The sequence below is a fragment of the Nomascus leucogenys genome, chromosome 4 (genome assembly GCF_006542625.1).
Source record: "Nomascus leucogenys isolate Asia chromosome 4, Asia_NLE_v1, whole genome shotgun sequence".
NCBI lineage: Eukaryota > Metazoa > Chordata > Mammalia > Primates > Hylobatidae > Nomascus > Nomascus leucogenys.
The window spans coordinates 110,999,377-111,017,446 of record NC_044384.1 but is presented as its reverse complement, the minus strand read 5'-3'; the positions used below and the strand labels follow the sequence as shown (position 1 = coordinate 111,017,446).

Below are 18,070 nucleotides of genomic sequence, written 5' to 3'. Positions count from 1 at the left end.
CCGGCCTGCAAATTTTCTTATAAAAAGTAAACTAGGAAAATAGGGCATGTATAAAAATTGTAGGTTGAGCATATTTCTAATCCAGAAAGCTCCAACCTCTGACACTGAGCTATGACACTAATTTAAAAATCCCTAGCCTACCCTCATGGTGGGTTATAGTCAAAACGCAGGTACACAACACTATTCAGTGTCCCCGAGGAAGAAATAGTTAACCTTCAGGGTATGTGTATATGAAGCATAAATGAACTTCCTGTATAGACCTAGGTCCCGTCCCCAAAGTGTCATATACACACACTTAACTCCAACATCAGAACACATCTTGTCCTAAGTGTTTCAGATAAGAGATACTTATCCTGTATATAGTAGGTTGGACTTCTGGTTCTTTCTACCACAAGATATAGGTAATTAGGGGCAGTAAAAGATCCTGGAAAGATTTAAAAATACTACAAAGCTGTACATGAAACAGGATTTTTTTTTTTTTTTTTTTTTTTTTGAGACAGAGCCCTACTCTTGCCCAGGCTGGAATGCAGTGGCATGATCTCAGCTCACCTCCCAGGTTCAAGCTATTCTGCCTCAGCCTCCCAAGTAGCAGGGGTTAAATGCGTGCACCACCATGCCCCTCTAATTTTGTATTAGAGATGGGGTTTCACCATGTCAGCCAGACTGGTCTTGAACTCTTGACCTCAGGTGATCTGTCTGCCTTGGCCTCCCAAAGTGCTGGGATTACAGGCGTGAGCCACTGCTTCCAGCCAGGAATACGTTTTTTTTTGTTGTTGTTTTTTTGAGACGGAGTCTCTCTGGTGCCCAGGCTGGAGTGCAGTGGTGTGATCTCCACTCACTGCAGGCTCCGACCCCCGGGGTTCACACCATTCTCCTGCCTCAGCCTCCCGAGTAACTGGGACTACAGGTGCCCGCCACCTCGCCCAGCTAGTTTTTTGTATTTTTAGTAGAGACGGGGTTTCACCGTGTTAGCCAGGATGGTCTCGATCTCCTGACCTCGTGATCCGCCCGCCTCAGCCTCCCAAAGTGCTGGGATTACAAGCGTGAGCCACCGCGCCCGGCCTACCTCATTCTTTTTTATCTTCTGCATAATAATCCACAACATGAATGTTCACGTTTGACCTCTATTGATAGACATTTAGGATGATGCCAATTTCTTTTTCTGTTTTTTTTTTTTTTTTTTTTTTTTTTTTGAGACGAGGTCTTGCTCTGTTGCCCAGGCTGGAGTGCAGTGGGGTGATACCAGCTCACTGCAACCTCTGCCTCCTGGGTTCAAGCAGTTCTGCTGCCCCAACCTCCTGAGTAGCTGGGATTACAGGAGCGTGCCACCACACCTGGCTGATGTTTGTAATTTTAGTAGATACAGGGTTTCACCATGTTAGCCAGGATGGTGGATTGGCATTTGAATGGGTAGACTGAGTGATCCTGACCTCGTGATCCACCCCCCTCAGTCTCCCAAAGTGCTGGGATTACAGGTGTGAGCCACCGCACCAGGCCCTCTTTTTCTATTTAAACAGTGCTTCCGTGAATGTCCTTGTATATACCTCCTCCTGTACACAATGGTGTTTATCTGGCGCACATTGCCCATCAGTGCACTTGCTGGACTGAAGAATATGAGTGTTTGTATCACTCTTTCAGTAGGCTATACCAATTTAGACTTGCTCTACCAATTTAGATTTCCATCAGCAGTAAACAAAGACATTCCTGCTTGGCAGTCTTGAACTCCTGCTATTATCTCTTAAATTTTTGCCAATGTGTGAAAAGTAGTATCTTACTTTAACTTGAATTTTCCTGGTCCAATAGTGCACTAAATGCCCGAGTTCTGTATTTATTCTATTTGGATAGCCATTAGATAGCCATTAAGTCCACTCATAGAGTTATTTTAAATGTTTTCCTTTAGTTTCCATCCACATTTTCAAATAAAAGTTAGAATTAGCTTGACAAGGCCGGGCGCGGTGGCTCACGCTTGTAATCCCAGCACTTTGGGAGGCCGAGGCGGGAGGATCACGAGGTCAGGAGATCGAGACCACGGTGAAACCCTGTCTCTACTAAAAATACAAAAAATTAGCCGGGCGTGGTGGCGGGCGCCTGTAGTCCCAGCTACTCGGAGAGGCTGAGGCAAGAGAATGGCATGAACCCGGGAGGCGGAGCTTGCAGTGAGCCGAGATTGCGCCACTGCACTCCAGCCTGGGCGACAGAGCGAGACTCCGTCTCAAAAAAAAAAAAAAAGCTTGACAAGTAGGTTAAGTCATATTGTGATTTTTGAGATTGCATTGAATTTATAGATCTGTTAGATAGAACAAACTCATCATCTTCATAATACTAACTCTTCCATCCAGGAGCATGGTATATTTCCAATTACTTGGGCCATCATTCTTTTCAAAATTAAAAAAAAAAACATAACTGTATCTTGGCTTATTCCTGGTGATTTTTTGTTTGTTTGTTTGAGATGGAGTCTCACTTTGTTGCCCAGGGTGGAGTGCAGTGGCGCAATCTCGGCCACTGCGCCTGGCCTCTCTTAGGTATTTTGGCCCTAAGTTATGCTTTCCTAAATAATATGAAACTGTATATATACCTACTGTTAGACATGGTCTCACTCTGTTGTCCAGGCTGGAGTTCAGTAGTGTGATGAGTTTCTTGGTTGGATGCAAACTGGTGCATTCACTGAGGTGGGGGAACCCTGGAAGAGGAACAGGCGGATGAGGGAAGGATGATAAGATTAGTTTGGAACATTTTGAATTTTAGGCTCTTGTGGAATAATTAGAAATCAACAGGCAGTTTCAAACCCAGACCTCTAGCTCCAAGCTATCTGCACACTGCCTGGCCAATAGGAAGCACTATTGCCATGAGCATTATTAAATCTGGACTGCAGAAAGAGATACGGGAGTGTGTTACAGGAGAGTAGTGAGATACGCAAGAATAATAATGTCAGCAATAATAGAGCATTTATTTTGACTTAGTTCGGTACGGAACTGGACTCTGTCCATAAAAAGAGTCAAACTCTGTAAAATATTTAAAGAGATTTATTTTGAGCTAAATATGAGGACTAGTGACACACGACACAGCTCCAGGGGGTCCTGAGATCTTGTGCTCAAGGTGGGCGGGCTACAGCTTGGTTTTACATGTTTTAGGAAGATATAAGATATCAATCAATAAATGTAGGATGTACATTAGCTCCATCCGGAAAGGAGGGACAACTCGAAGTGGGGAGTGTGGGTGCACCTTCCAGGTCATAGGTGGATTCAAAGATTTCCTTTCCTTTCCTTTTTCCTTTTTCCTTTCCTTTCTTTTCTTTTGAAGATTTCTTTTTTTTTTTTTTTTTTTTTTGAGACGGAGTCTCACTCTGTCGCCCAGGCAGGCTGGAGTGCAGTGGCGCAATCTCGGCTCACTGCAAGCTCCGCCTCCCGGGTTCACGCCATTCTCCTGCCTGCCTCAGCCTCTCCGAGTAGCTGGGACTACAGGCTCCCACCACCACGCCCGGCTAATTTTTTGTATTTTTAGTAGAGACGGGGTTTCACCGTGGTCTTGATCTCCTGACCTCGTGATCCGCCCGCCTCGGCCTCCCAAAGTGCTGGGATTACAAGCGTGAGCCACCGCGCCCCGCCTTGAAGAAGATTTCTAACTGGCAATTAGTTGAAAGAATTATGGACCAGGCACGGTGGCCCACGCCTGTAATCCCAGCACTTTGGGAGGCAAAGGCGGGCGGATCACGAGGTCAGGAGATCAAGACCATCCTGGCTAACACAGTGAAACCCTGTCTCTACTAAAAATACAAAAAATTAGCTGGGCGTGGTGGCGGGCGCCTGTAGTTCCAGCTACTGGGGAGGCTGAGGCAGGAGAATCGCATGAACCCGGGAGGCAGAGCTTGCAGTGAGCCAAGATCGTGCCACTGCACTCCAGCCTGGGCGACAGAGCGAGACTCTGTCTCAAAAAAAGAAAAAAGTTATTAGCTAAAGACCTGGAATCAATTGAAGGGAATGTCTGAGTTAAGATAAGGGGTTTTGGAGACCAATGTTCTTATTATGCAGATGAAACCTCCAGGTAGCAGGCTTCAGAGTGAAACGATTGTAAATGTTTCTTATCAGACTTCAAAAGGTGCCAAACTCTCTTAGTTAATTCTCTCCTGGATCAAGGAAAAGACTTGGAAAGTGAAGGGGATTCTTTACAGTATGTGGATTTTCGCCACAAAAGACAGTTTTACAGGGCCATTTCAATGTATGTCAAAGAAATACATTTTAGGGTAAAATACTTCAGTTTATTTCAGGGCTTGTTATCTGTCACGTGAGACTATACTAGAGTCAGGTTAGAAGTTGGTGTCTCAGTGCTATAAAGAGTTTGTTTTGGGCTGGGCGTAGTGGCTCACGCCTGTAATCCCAGCACTTTGGGAGGCTGAGGCGGGCGATCACGAGGTCTAGTTCAAGACCAGCCTGGTCAACATGGTGAAACCCCGTCTCTACTAAGAATACAAAAATTAGCCCGGCGGGTTGGCGCCTGCCTGTAATCCCAGCTACTCAGGAGGCTGAGGCAGAATTGCTTGAACCTGGAAGGCGGAGGTTGCAGTGAGCCGAGATCCGGCCACTGTACTCCAGCCTGGGCAACAGAGTAAGACTCCGTCTCGGAAAAAAAAAAAAAAAGTTTTAGTCAGTCTCAAGATCTCGTGTTTTAATGTTAATGCTGGTCCGTAGTGCCTGAATTCCAAGGGCATAATGAGGCAAGTCCGATTCCCTGCTTCCCATCATGGCCTGAACTAGATTGCCAGGTTTTCTTGGGAATGTTTTGGCCGAGAGGAGCGGTCCATTCAGTTGGTTGGGGGACTTAGAATTTTATTTTTGGTTTACAAAACTGTTGCATGAATTGACTCAGTTAATCCACTGAATTTATAAATTACAAACTTTTACCATTCTCAATTGATAAATTGAGGCAACGATTTAAGTATAACTTGAGCAAGTCCATGCAGAGTGGAGCCAGGAACGCAGACAATGAGACACCATACCGCATGGTCTTAGGTCACAGTCATTAAGTGGGAGACACGGGCTATAAATTCATTAGAAAGTTAAGTTAGGAATTAAGTAAATTAGGTAAGGAGTTAGGAATTCAGTTAAGTTACAAATTAATTGTTAAATATGGAGGAATTTATCATGTAGTTGGGGTACTAAGACATAAGAGAAAATAATAAAAAAAACAGGTGCGGCCGGGCGCGGTGGCTCACGCCTGTATTCCCAGCACTTTGGGAGGCCGAGGCGGGCGGACAGCTTGAGCTCAGGAGTTCGAGAACAGCCTGCGCAACATAGCGAGACCCCCGTTTCAAAAAACACACGAAAAAATTAAAATTAAAAAACAAACAAACCAGGCGCAGAGCGGTTGTGGAGAAGGGAAGCGAAGGGTGGGAGTTTGGTTTTGGGGGAACCATAGAGAAGGGCCAGCCTCCCGGCTTCCTAGAGAGGCTGTAGGGACCGATGGCCGGCCAGCTAATGCTTCCGTCTTGGCCACCTTGCGAGTGCTCGGGTTGAGGTTCCCGGGCTTCCCTGACTCTGCTACCTGTTCTGGAGGTCGGGCTTTGGGCCCTTGCAGAGGTCGCCGAGGGGCCCGCGCGGCCGCCAGAGCCTGGCCCCAGTCCCCAGTCTTCAGAGACGCACTCGACTTTCCTGCTCCGAAGAGCTGGCCTGATGTCCTCCGGTCGCGGTATTCATTGGGAGGATGGGAGCCGTGACTATAGGGTCTCCTGCTTCCCAGGGTGGAGCGTTCAGATCCCGGTTAGGTCTTGGGTCAGCATCACCCGCTGGGACATTGAGCGTCTTACCTTTGTCACTCTGGGCTAGGTCACCACTTATATTTTGTCCTGCAGGCTGTGGTTTGTTTAGGGGTCCCTGTTATGTCCTACTTTCTCTCCAGAGACTTGTTTTGGGTTTTTGCCATGAACACTAGAAGCATTCAATGCAAACTACTTAGTAATGCATTCATAGTGGGGCCAAGAATTTTTTTTAAAAAAACAGCCACGAATCCACTGCAGTTCTTGACTCTTGCTTTACAGATATTCTTTCTAGTTTCCAGTGTCACCAAGCAGATCTATAGGAGAATATGCAGAGGGAGCATTTGCAGCATCCCATGAATCAGTGGAGAGGGTGAATGACAACAGCTAGTGTGCCAAAAATATCTGCAGTGCTAGTGGCAGGAGACAGAGGGGAAGAGGCGGCAAGTGTAGGAGACAAGACCGGAACAGTCTCATTGTGGTTCTCTTAGCTCCGCAGGTTCTTACTTTTCCAAGCCTAGAGAGCAGTGCATGAAGCCAGGGGTCATCAGCCATGCTCCAGACAGTGTGGTTCCAGGTGAGCAGAGCTTTCTTTCAGCTTTCCATACTCAGAACAGATATGGAAGGTCAGTACAGCCCCAGTAGCCTGACTTGGCCAGTCTCATGCTTAGTTTTACATTCTTCAATAGAGTATGTAAAAACAGTATGCATGGGGAGTTGATGAATGAGAGTAGGTGAATTTGGGAGGGTCAGGTAGGTTGGAAAAGAAGGAATGAATTATCCTAGAAAGTGAGAATCTGCATTCATGAGAACTGAAAGTGTGGCCTGGAGATGAGCAGCTTTTGCATTGCAGAGGGCGCTCATTAGGCAAAATGTCAGGCCCCCTCCCCAGATCTCCCGAATCAGAATCTACATTTTTACAAGATCTGGAAAATTAAAGGGCAGATTAAAATTTGAGGAGTGCTAGTCTGCATCACAGTACACAAAGAAAAGCCATTTCTGAGGTTAAATAGACACTTCCAAGGGAGGAGTTTACCCTGCAGACCATTCAGTTAAGGTACAGTGAAGCCAGAACTGGAAACATTTGGAAAATGTAGATTGATGAGGGAGATGTATTTTTGGAGGAATGGTGAGTTTGGAGCTGAAGCCAGTGCCTTTAGCGCAATGCGAAGACATCAGTCTAACCTCTGTGAGAGTCTATATCCTTTCTTGGCTACAAATTCATGTAGCATCGGGAGCACTTTTCCCTCCAGTTTTCTTGGTGGTAGATGATGGTTTTACTGGATTTTTCTCTGGTGTCCTAGATCATGGAATGAGAAAGCTGAGTTTATCATGTAATGGATGTATCTTGTAATGAGAAAGCTTCATCCCAAGGACTTAAAAACAATGTGTGTGTCCTTCTTTTGGTGGATATTGGACCATCCACTTCTGTTGGAGTACTTCAGCGAAAATTCATTCCTGCAAGTCAGGAAGTGTGCTGTGGGGGTATGCTGTGCTCTCATGGTGCTTTGCCTGAAGTACAGTAATCACTTAGGATTAGATTCCACAAAGAGGACCCCAAATGACAGTGAATTAAACAAGGTAAAGGCTTCTCTCTCATACAAAAGTATCAAGAGTCAATCCAGGGCTAGTGTGGCAGCTCCTCTGTTATGCTCTCAGGCTCTGTCTTTCTGCTGTACCATCCTAGCAGTATCTCACCTGCTCTAGGCCACTTTATTGTCCAAGGTGGGTGCTTGATCTCTAGCCATCATGTGTGCGTTCCAGCTAGAAGAGGAGCTGCCCAAAAAAAGGTGAACCTCTCTCTTTTAGGAACCTTCCCATAGGTCCCCAACAATATTTATACTTGCATTTCATTGGCCCCACTTGGTTGCCAGGGTTGAGTGCAACCTCAAGTAAAATTAGGATTCCAGTACTAAGAAAGAAAGGGGGTACACACACACCTGTCAGTCTTTGCTACAATCTCTAAGAGGAACATTTGTCATTTAGAATCTTCTAGGAAGTTCCCCCAATCTCATCTGTGGTTGTAGTAAGTACTGAGATTTATATTATATCATGTGCCAGGTGATATCTTAGTGCATTACAGATAATAACTTATGCCATCCTTGTAAGAGTCCTATCAGATAATTACGATTGTTATCCCAGTTTTACAAATGGGGGCAACTGAGGCACAGAAAGTTTAATTGTCTCATCCAAAGTTGACAGCTAATGAGTATTAGAGATACTATTTGAACCTAGGGAGTCTAGCTTAGAGCAGGGTTTTTCAACCTTGGCATCATTTACATTTGGGCCAGATAATTCTTTGTTTGGGGGATGTCCTGTTCATTATAGGATGTTCAGAAATAGCCCTGGCCCACTATCTACTAGATGCCAGTAGTACTACCATTACCACCACACTGCAGTTGTGACAACTAAAAATGTCTCCAGACATTGCCACATATTCCCTGGGGGACAGAATTGCCCCCATGTTGAGAGCCACAGCCTTAACATCTGTGCCATTTACCATTATGTTGTGCTGCCCCTATAACCCACTTCCTATAGAAGAGAGTCAATAGCCCCACTTAATGGAGAAAGAGTAAGTGCGAGTAAAGGACAGAAGAAGAGTGATCACAGATAAGAGAAGATCTGGAGAAGCTAAGTGTTTCAGAAAACAAGGAACCAAAGAATGTGCTGATAATTAGAGTGATGTTTCAGAGGTATGGAGAGGTAGAGCATAATGTCAAGAAAAGGTGAGGTCCATATTCCCAGCTAGTTGTTGACTCTGAAGGAAGTGAGAGAAGAGTATTAACAGATGTATCTATTCTGCACTGTCCAGGAAGGTACCTCCTAGCTACATGTGCCTATTTAAATTAAAATCAATTAAAGTTCCTCAGTCATGCCAGCCACATTTGAACTTTCTGGCTAAGGGGTAATCTGATTACTGTATAGTTACTGTTTTCCTCTTATAACTAATAAGCAATCTATGAGGAGACATTTAAGATCATGCAAATATTCTGCTTCTCATCAAGATTTCCTTCCAGATTTAGCATCCATTGATGATTTTTGCCCAAACCAATTTTTACAATGATGACTGCAAATCCTCTAGTACTTCTTTTTTTTTTTTTTTTTGAGACAGAGTCTTGCTCTGTCACCCAGGCTGGAGTGCAGTGGCGCAATCTCGGCTCACTGCAAGCTCTGCCTCCCAGGTTCACGCTATTCTCCAGCCTCAGCCTCCCAAGAAGCTGGGACTACAGGTGCCCACCACCATGCCCGGCTAATTTTTTGTGTATTTTTAGTAGAGACGAGGTTTCACCATGTTAGCCAGGATGGTCTTGATCTCCTGACCTCACGATCTGCCTGTCTTGGCCTCCCAAAGTGCTGGGATTACAGGCATGAGCCACCGTGCCCAGCCCAAATCTTCTAGTAGTTCTGTGTTAGGTTTCTTCACTCAGAAGAGACTTAAGTACAAAGAGAAGGTTGTTGACATGATGAACTGAGAAAGACTACAGTGTGAGTCAGAGACAGATGTTATAGTGGGACTAATTTATATAAAAGTAGTGGTCAGTTCATTTTGAACATTTTGCTTCCTTATACAACCTTGTAATAAATACTCAAAGAGGACTCTTTTTAATCTATTTCAAAGTGCTTAATATTGCTGATTCCCATCATCTGAAAATGGAAATAATAATTCTTATTTCACAGATGTGCTATAATGATTGAGCAAATTGATTTAAAAGTAACTGACACAGGACAAAGCTTTAAACAACCTGTGATGGTTTCCTTCTCCCCTGAGAAGCTGGAGGTGGTTTTAGTGGGAAGCAGAAAGAGAGAGACACACAGTGAAGAGGACAGCATTGGCAGGTCAGACAGAGCTTAGGTGATCAGTGGGCAGATCTCTGCAGAAGGATGGGAGATTGCCATCCTGTCCTGGAGTGAAGTGTGTTAGGAGACAAAGAAGTAACACTGCACATCACCTTCAAGGGAGAACTATTAATAGCTTCTGATAAGGCAAGATGATAGAAAGAGGAGAAATATCCAGGATGAAAGGAACTTTATCCCCATGAAATCACTCCTCTGTCTGTAGCAGAAGATGTAGAGGAGGAAGACCAGAAAGAAGCTGGGTGGAGGGCCCTGATAGGTGCTTCAGGATGGATGGAGGCAGGGTGAAAGACAGTTATCTGCTGTGGTCGATTTATAAAGCATGCCAGAAAAATATACCTGGCCTGTGGAACCAGACATGGGTTGACATGATCACCAAGCAGAGAACAGCAGGTGCTGGGCTGTGTACTTAGGATGATAATATTAGGGCCCCAGAGGTATGCACATGGAAAGCTGGAATGCTGGCTCGGGGCTGCCCCTGCTGGGGTCCTGTGTGGCTCTCCTTACCAGTACAAACCTTCCATGGGGCTCAGTGCCATGGATTCCAGTAAATTTATCCCTTTCCTGGAATTCAGGCCTCTCCCTCTGTTCTTGTGCAGGGCTTGAGCAAGAACCTGTTGTTTCAGGAGCCAGTAACCTTTGAGGATGTGGCTGTGTACTTCACCCAGAATGAATGGGCCAGCCTGCACCTTAAGCAGAGGGCCCTATACAGGGAGGTGATGCTGGAGAATTATGAAAATGTGACTTCCTGCCGGGCGCGGTGGCTCAAGCCTGTAATCCCAGCACTTTGGGAGGCCGAGGCGGGCGGATCACAAGGTCAGGAGATCGAGACCATCCAGGCTAACACGGTGAAACCCCGTCTCTACTAAAAATACAAAAAATTAGCCGGGCGTGCCGGGCGTGTTGGCGGGCGCCTGTAGTCCCAGCTACTTGGGAGGCTGAGGCAGGAGAATGGCTTGAACCTGGGAGGCGGAGCTTGCAGTGAGCCGAGATCGTGCCACTGCACTCCACCCTGGGGGACAGAGCAAGACTCCGTCTCAAAAAAAAAAAAAAAAAAAAGAAAATGTGACTTCCTTGTGTAAGTCCTCCTTCCTCTCTGAAACTCAGCTTCTGCCTTTGGGGGCTCCTAGATTCCTCCTTAGCAGAACTATGATCTCTTTAATACCATCAGAATTGATGCCCTATGGGCTCAGCTCCCTAATCCCCAGTGCCAGGGGTAGCTGGATGGAGAAAGAGCTGGGTTCACTTTGGTGTTTAACAGGACTTTTCTCTTCCCTGACTCCTAATGGAGACCCAACTGCAGGGGGCTTTCCTCTGGGTACAGAGAGAACTGAGAAGGTTCCTGGTGCACTGTCTTCATTCCTTCCATCTTCCAGTTCCCTGGAGATGATCTTGGCCCTATTGCCTATGTGTGAGTCCTGTAGGGCCCTCCTGTACACACCCCCCAGTGACTATGGGAGCATTCTGTCCTCTTAGAGGCCAGAGTAAGCATCCAGCCCTTCCTTAGATTCTGCAGATTCACTCCTCCCTGACTTCACTTAGTCTCCTGGGCCATCCTCTTCTATTTTCATCTGGCAAAGCAGAGAGTAGTCTGAGGGAGGTCAATGTTGATTTTCCTCAGCTTCATGTTCCTTTTCTTTCTCCTCTAGCAGCATTTCCATTCCCCAAACCAGATCTGATATTCCAGCTGGAGCAAGGAGAAGCAGCATAGGGTCCAGATCCCTGGACACTTGCTGGGGGAGAGGCCCTGAGAGGCATGTGCACAGGTGAGCAGGAGAGCCTACCATCCTCCTTTCCAGCTTTGCCTCCTCCTTTCTTTTAACAATTTAGCATGAAAAACGTTTTTCCTTGTCATATGATGGTTGTGGGGATTAAAATAGTCACTCTTGTTCAAAGAAGTGTTGCTTACCAGAACTTCATTCCCAAACTAGAAAAGACAAATCCCACCATTTTATTTCTGCCATTTTTCTTTGTAAAGCTAAAGGATTTCAGGCTGGATGTGGTGGCTTACACCTATATCCCAGCACTTTGGGAGGCCAGGGTGGGATGCTGCTTGAGGCCAAGAGTTCAAGACCAGCCTGAGTAACATAGCAAGACCCTGTCACTACAATAAATAAATAAATTAGCTGGGCATGGTGGCATGTGCCTATAGTGCCAGCTACTCAGGAGGCTGAGGCTGGAGGATTCCTCGAGCCAGGAGTTTGAGGTTGTAGTAAGCTAGGATCACACCATTCCACTCCAGCCTGGGTGACAGAGTGAAACCCTATCTCTAAAAAACAAAAGATTTCAAACAGGCTTCCTTTGGTTGGTCAGTTCAGGAATATAAACACAATATAGTAAGAACTTTGTTTTTGTTTTTTTTGTTTTTTTTTTTTTTTTGAGATGGAGTCTCACTCTGTTGCCTAGGCTGGAGTGCAGTGGCACAGTTGTGGCTCACCACAACCTCCGCCTCCTGAGTTCAAGTGTTTCTCCTCCCTCAGCCTCCTGAGTAGCTAGGACTACATGCGCGTGCCACCACGCCTGGCCAATTTTTGTATTTTTAGTAGAGATGGGGTTTCACTGTGTTGGTCAGGCTGGTCTCTAACTCCTGCCCTCGTGATCCGCCCCACCCTTGGCCTCCCAAAGTGCTGGGATTACAGGTGTGAGGCACCACGCCTGGCCAAGCACTTGGTTTTTTAAAAATAAATTTATTTATTTATTTGTTTGTTTACTTTTTGAGACAGAGTTTCACTCTTGTGGCCCAGGCTGGAGTGCAATGGCGTGATCTTCCCTCACCATAACCTCTGCCTTCCAGGTTCAAGCGATTCTCCTGCCTCAACCTCCCAAGTAGCTGGGATTATAGGCATGTGTCACCACACCCAGCTAACTTTGTATTTTTAGTAGAGACAGGGTTTCTCCATGTTGGTCAGGCTGGTCTCAAACTCCCAGCCTCAGTTGATCCACCCACCTCAGCCTCCCAAAGTGCTGGGATTACAGGCGTGAGCCACCGCACTTGGCCTATTTATTTTTTGAGACAGAGTCTTGCTCTGTCACTCAGGCTGGAGTGCAGTGGCACTATTTCGGCTCACTGCAACCTCTGCCTCCCAGGTTCAAGCGATTCTCCTGCTGCAGCCTCCCAAGTAGCTGGGATTACAGGCGCCCGCCACCACACCCGGCTAATTTTTGTAGTTTTAGTAGAGACAGGGTTTCACCATGTTGCCCAGGTTCGTCTTGAACTTCTGACCTCAAGTGATTCTCCCGCCTCAGCCTCCCCAAGTGCTGGGATTACAGGCATGAGCCACCGCGCCCAGCTAGAACTTGTTTTTATAAGAACATTTTGTGTGTGTGTGTATAAAACTATATATGTAAATGGAATTTTTCTAAATTCATAAACACTGAATTTTACATTAGCTTTTGAAAGAAAGCTTGTTTATGTATTGGGAATGAATGGTTTTCTTTTTTGAAAGATACTGAATTGAGTTAAATGTAAAGACCAATCAGAGATTTGGTATATAGCTTTCCTCATTCTGTGGGCTCTGTTATCATATTCTGTCAATCTTTTATGCTATTCAGAGCCTCTGTAAGGCAAATACTCCTTTCTAATTCCCCCACTTTGCCTTAATCAATGCCTTAAATTGATTTCAGCGTTTCAGATCATCTGGGGGGCTTTCCCAGTATCCTTCCTGCAGTTGTTAGTGTTTCCCCTTGCCACAGGTGTACATTGTCTATTTAGCCTGCCAGATGAATCACATGAACACCTGAAGTGTGCCTAGTGCAACTGGGGAACTGAGTTTTTAATTTTATTCCATTTCAATTAATTTACATTTAAATAGCCGCATGTGGCTAGTGGCCACCTTTTAGGAAAGTGCAGCCTTAAACAATGAAAAGAGCAGTCTCAATCTGTTTTTTGTAGTTTATAGATTAGTAAATTTCAAACTCTGGTATGTATCAGAATTACTTGCGAGCTTGTTAAAACACAGATTGCCAGGTGCCACCTCCAGAGATTCGAATTCAGTAGACTGGTGTGGGGCTGAGAATTTGCATTTCTTTTTCTTTTTTTTCAAGATAGGGTCTTGATATTTTGCCTAGACCAGTCTCAAATTCCTGGGCTCAAGTGATTCTTTCACCTCTGCCCCCTAATTAGATGGGACTACTGGCACACACCACCAAACCCAGCCCCATTAATTTGCATATCTAACAAGTTCCCAGATGATACTCGTCCAGGGACCACCATTTGAGACCACTGTTCTTGAAAATGTAGAACCATATTCTTTAAACTCTGGGTTGCAACTCATCAATGAGCTGTTACCAGCATTTAAAAATTAGACTACATTGTATTAGGTGTAGATAAAGACTAAAGTAGTATAAAGTCTATTGTGAATGCATCACTATTTTTTTTTTTTTTTTTTTTTTTTTTTTTTTTGGAAACAGAGTCTCGCTCTATCCCCCAGACTGGAGCGCAGTGGCGCAATGTTGGCTCACTGTAATCTCTGCCTCCTGGGTTCAACCGATTCTCATGCCTCAGCCTCATGAGTAGCTGGGATTACAGGTGCCTGCCACCACACCCGGCTAATTTTTTGTATTTTTAGTAGAGATGGGGTTTTGCCATGTTGGACAGGCTGATCTCGAACTCCTGACCTCAGGTGATCCACCTGCCTCGGCCTCCCAAAGTGCTGGGATTACAGGCATGAGCCACTGCGCCCGGCGTGACTACATTGCTCTTAATAAGGACATTGTTTTGTTTTGATTTCAGCTGTGTGTATGTGTGTGTGTGTGTGTGAGCATGTCTGTATTGTTTTAGGATCCAAAATGTGAGTCATGGTCAACAAGCCTCAAAAAAACACTAAGATGAAAGTTTCATTTGTAAGATCTTTGGTGCTTGACAGGGAAAAAAGGTTTCTATGTTGTGGTGCTACCAGTGAAAGCATGATCCCCATACCCCCGCTCCAATTGCCATCTCCATTATGGGCAGGTTCTTGGCTGGGCCTTTTTTCCTTTCAAAGGTCAGTCTCCCAAAGGACAGCACTTGGGTTTTAAAAATGTGGTCTTCTCATGAGCCCTTTGTAAACAGCAGTGTTACAAACTGCTTTCTGTCCAGCCAGGCTTGTGATAGAGAACTAGAGAACATTTCTTTAAAAACTGCAGGATATTTTAAAGTATGTTGACAGGTTTTATGCCTTGATTGGACTTTGAGATCCACTGTTGTAGACAGTACCTCCCAGCCCTCTGGATACTATGTGGTGCTAGAGCTGCCTACCCATCTTTCTCTTCTCTGGTTTAGATATTGCTTTTCTCACCTTTGGCTTCCTCTACTTTTCTTCATTGCTTCCCCTTCCTGCAACTTTTCCCCATTCCCATTTTTCTTTAACCATTTACCTCAATTAATAGTTTCTGCCATCCACACTGTTTTTGTCATCCATATGGGATTGCTTACCTTCTCAACCTCCAGTTTGTTTACTTTCCCTTTGAGGTACCGTCAGGTGGCTGGGTCTCTCTCAAAAAATTCATGTGTCTAGTGGGCGTGATGGCTCACACCTGTAATCCCAGCACTTTGGGAGGCTGAGGTGGGCAGATCACCTGAGGTCAGGAGTTCGTGACCAGTCTGAACAACATGGAGAAACCCCGTCTCTACAAAAAATACAAAAAATTAGCTGGGTGTGGTGGCACATGCCTGTAATCCCAGCTACTTGGGAGGCTGAGGTAGGAGAATCACTTGAATCTGGGATGTGGAGGTTGTGGTGAGCCGAGATCATGCCATTGCACTCCAGCCTGGGCAACAAGAGCGAAACTCCACTCAAAAAAAAAAAAATAAATTCATGTATCTAGGGCAAGCTGATACTGATTAATCCTTTTCCCTTCTGGAATAAATAAGGGACTCTTGTGTTTTCTTTTTATCATGCTAGGTGGTAAAACCAAGACTAAGAATGAGGAACAAACTGCACAGCTAAACATTTCTAAAGAATCAGAGTCCCACAGACTGATAGTGGAGGGACTGCTGATGGACGTTCCCCAGCACCCTGACTTCAAGGACAGGTTAGAGAAGTCACAGCTACATGATACAGGGAAGAAAACAAAGATAGGGGATTACACAGATTTGACAGTCCAGGATCATGAATCTTCCACCATTGAAAGGGAGGAGATAGCCAGGAAATTGGAAGAAAGTAGTGTTAGCACACATCTCATTACAAAGCAGGGCTTTGCCAAAGAACAGGTGTTTTATAAATGTGGTGAGTGTGGCAGTTACTACAACCCACATTCAGACTTTCACCAGCATCAGAGAATTCACACTAATGAGAAGCCCTACACATGCAAAGAATGTGGGAAAACCTTCAGATATAACTCAAAACTGTCACGGCATCAGAAAATCCACACTGGAGAGAAACCATACTCATGTGAGGAATGTGGACAAGCCTTCGGTCAAAATTCCCACCTTCTTCAGCATCAGAAGCTCCATGGTGGACAGAGGCCCTATGAATGTACTGACTGTGGTAAAACCTTCAGCTATAATTCAAAACTGATTCGGCATCAGAGAATCCATACTGGGGAGAAGCCCTTTACGTGTAAGGAATGTGGGAAAGCCTTCAGGTGTAGCTATGACTGCATCATCCATGAATGAATTCACACTGGGGAGAAGCCCTATGAAGGTAAGGAGTGTGGGAAGAGTTTGAGTTCTAATTCAGTTCTGATTCAGCATCAGAGAATCCACACTGGGGAGAAACCTTATGAATGTAAAGAGTGTGGCAAGGCCTTCCATCGCAGTTCGGTATTTCTTCAGCACCAGAGGTTCCACACTGGGGAACAACTCTACAAATGTAATGAATGTTGGAAAACTTTCAGTTGTAGCTCCCGCTTCGTAGTGCATCAGAGAATCCACACCGGGGAGAAACCCTATGAATGCCAGGAATGTGGGAAGACATTCAGTCAAAAGATCACTCTGGTTCAGCATCAGCGAGTTCACACTGGGGAGAAACCTTATGAGTGTAAGGAGTGCGGGAAAGCCTTCAGATGGAATGCAAGTTTCATTCAGCATCAGAAGTGGCATACTAGGAAGAAATTCATCAATGGAACAGGGCTATCCGCAGTTAAGCCCTACTGTCCCTCCGCCATCCTCTCTCCTCTGCCTCCCCAACATACCTGCTCTGCCCCAGCCCCACCAGGGCCTCCCTTATCTTCTTCACATGCAGTGGTACTTCCTCCCTCTGTGCCTTTCTTCCTGCTGCTTCCCTCATCTGAAAAGGCCAGCCTTCACCTGTCCAAATAGTACATTTTTTTCAGGATCTCGCTTTTCCTGGGAAGTCATCCCCTCATAGCACGAATCCTTTGTCTCACTCCCTGTAAGCCCCATCACGTTCTCAACATCCTTTGCACCTCAAATTAGGGATTCCAGTGGTCTCCTGATTGTGTCTATTGATATTCCTCTGGTCTTGTCTTGTATAAGTTGTTATTGTTTTCCTAACTTCATTTTAAATTCTCACACTTAAGGACCATGTTTGATTAGTTTCTTTTATCCCTCGGGTAGGAAATGGCAGTACTTATTCTTTATCGTGTCCACATTTGGGCTGTATTATCAGTCTGCATCTCTCTTCTGGGGCTACTGGAATTGGAAAAGTTTGCAGAACATTTTGGGGTTTAGGGCATGTGACATTATGATTATGATGAGATGGGGCATTATAATTAGAGACTAGGAGAAATGCAAAGCCTGTGGGAGAACATAATCAGATAAAGTGTCCAATGATTGCTTTCAGGAGTTTTTTTTTTTTTTTTTTTTGGGCCAGAGTTTCACTCTTGTCGCCCAGGCTGTTTGCAATGGTGCGATCTTGGCTCACTGCAACCCCTGCCTCCAGGGTTCAAGTGATTCTCATGCCTCAGCCTCCGGAGTAGCTGGGACCACAGGCATGCACCACCACGCCCCGCTAATTTTGTATTTTTAGTAGAGACAGGGTTTCACCATGTTGGCCAGGCTGGTCTCAAAATCCTGACCTCAGGTGATTCACCTGCCTTGGTCTCCCAAAGTGCTGGGATTACAGGCATGAGCCACTGCATCTGGCCTGCTTTCAGGAGTTAAGGATTGCCATTTGGTGGACCAGGGGCAAGGCTCACTGAAAGAATTTAAGACTTGGAATTTTTTATTACCTTGATAGTATAAAAAATTATGAGGGTCCTGTTTATGCAAAAAGAAAATAAAGTGATGAGTTGGCATTGATAGCAATAATGTAAAATTATGTCTTTGAGCTTTATTGGAAGGGGATATGATTTTTCAATTTGGGTTCCTTCTCTATTTTCGTTTTCCTTTGTTTTTGAGACAGGTTCTTGCTCTGTCATCCAGGCTGGAGTGCAATGGTGTGATCATGGATCACTGCAGTGTTGACCTTCGGGGCTCAAGCAATCCTCCCACCTCAGCTTCCCAAGAAGCTGGGAGATAGTGCAGCCTCCCGGCTTCTCAGAGGGCTGAGGTGGGAGGATTTCTTGAGCCCTGGGGGCATACGC

At 45.3% G+C, this 18,070-nt stretch overlaps 1 protein-coding gene across 1 annotated transcript; it reads left to right on the top strand.

Annotated features, from left to right (window-relative positions):
* Positions 1 to 5,470: 5,470 nt before the first annotated feature.
* ZNF619 (zinc finger protein 619) lies at positions 5,471 to 17,318 on the top strand. Its single transcript, XM_030812075.1, is given in 6 exon segments — positions 5,471 to 5,682; positions 6,241 to 6,326; positions 10,204 to 10,354; positions 11,254 to 11,370; positions 15,487 to 16,821; positions 16,824 to 17,318. Coding segments are annotated over 5 exon segments (1,725 nt in total). The 5' UTR covers positions 5,471 to 5,682; positions 6,241 to 6,302; the 3' UTR covers positions 16,922 to 17,318.
* The last annotated feature ends 752 nt before the right edge of the window (positions 17,319 to 18,070 follow it).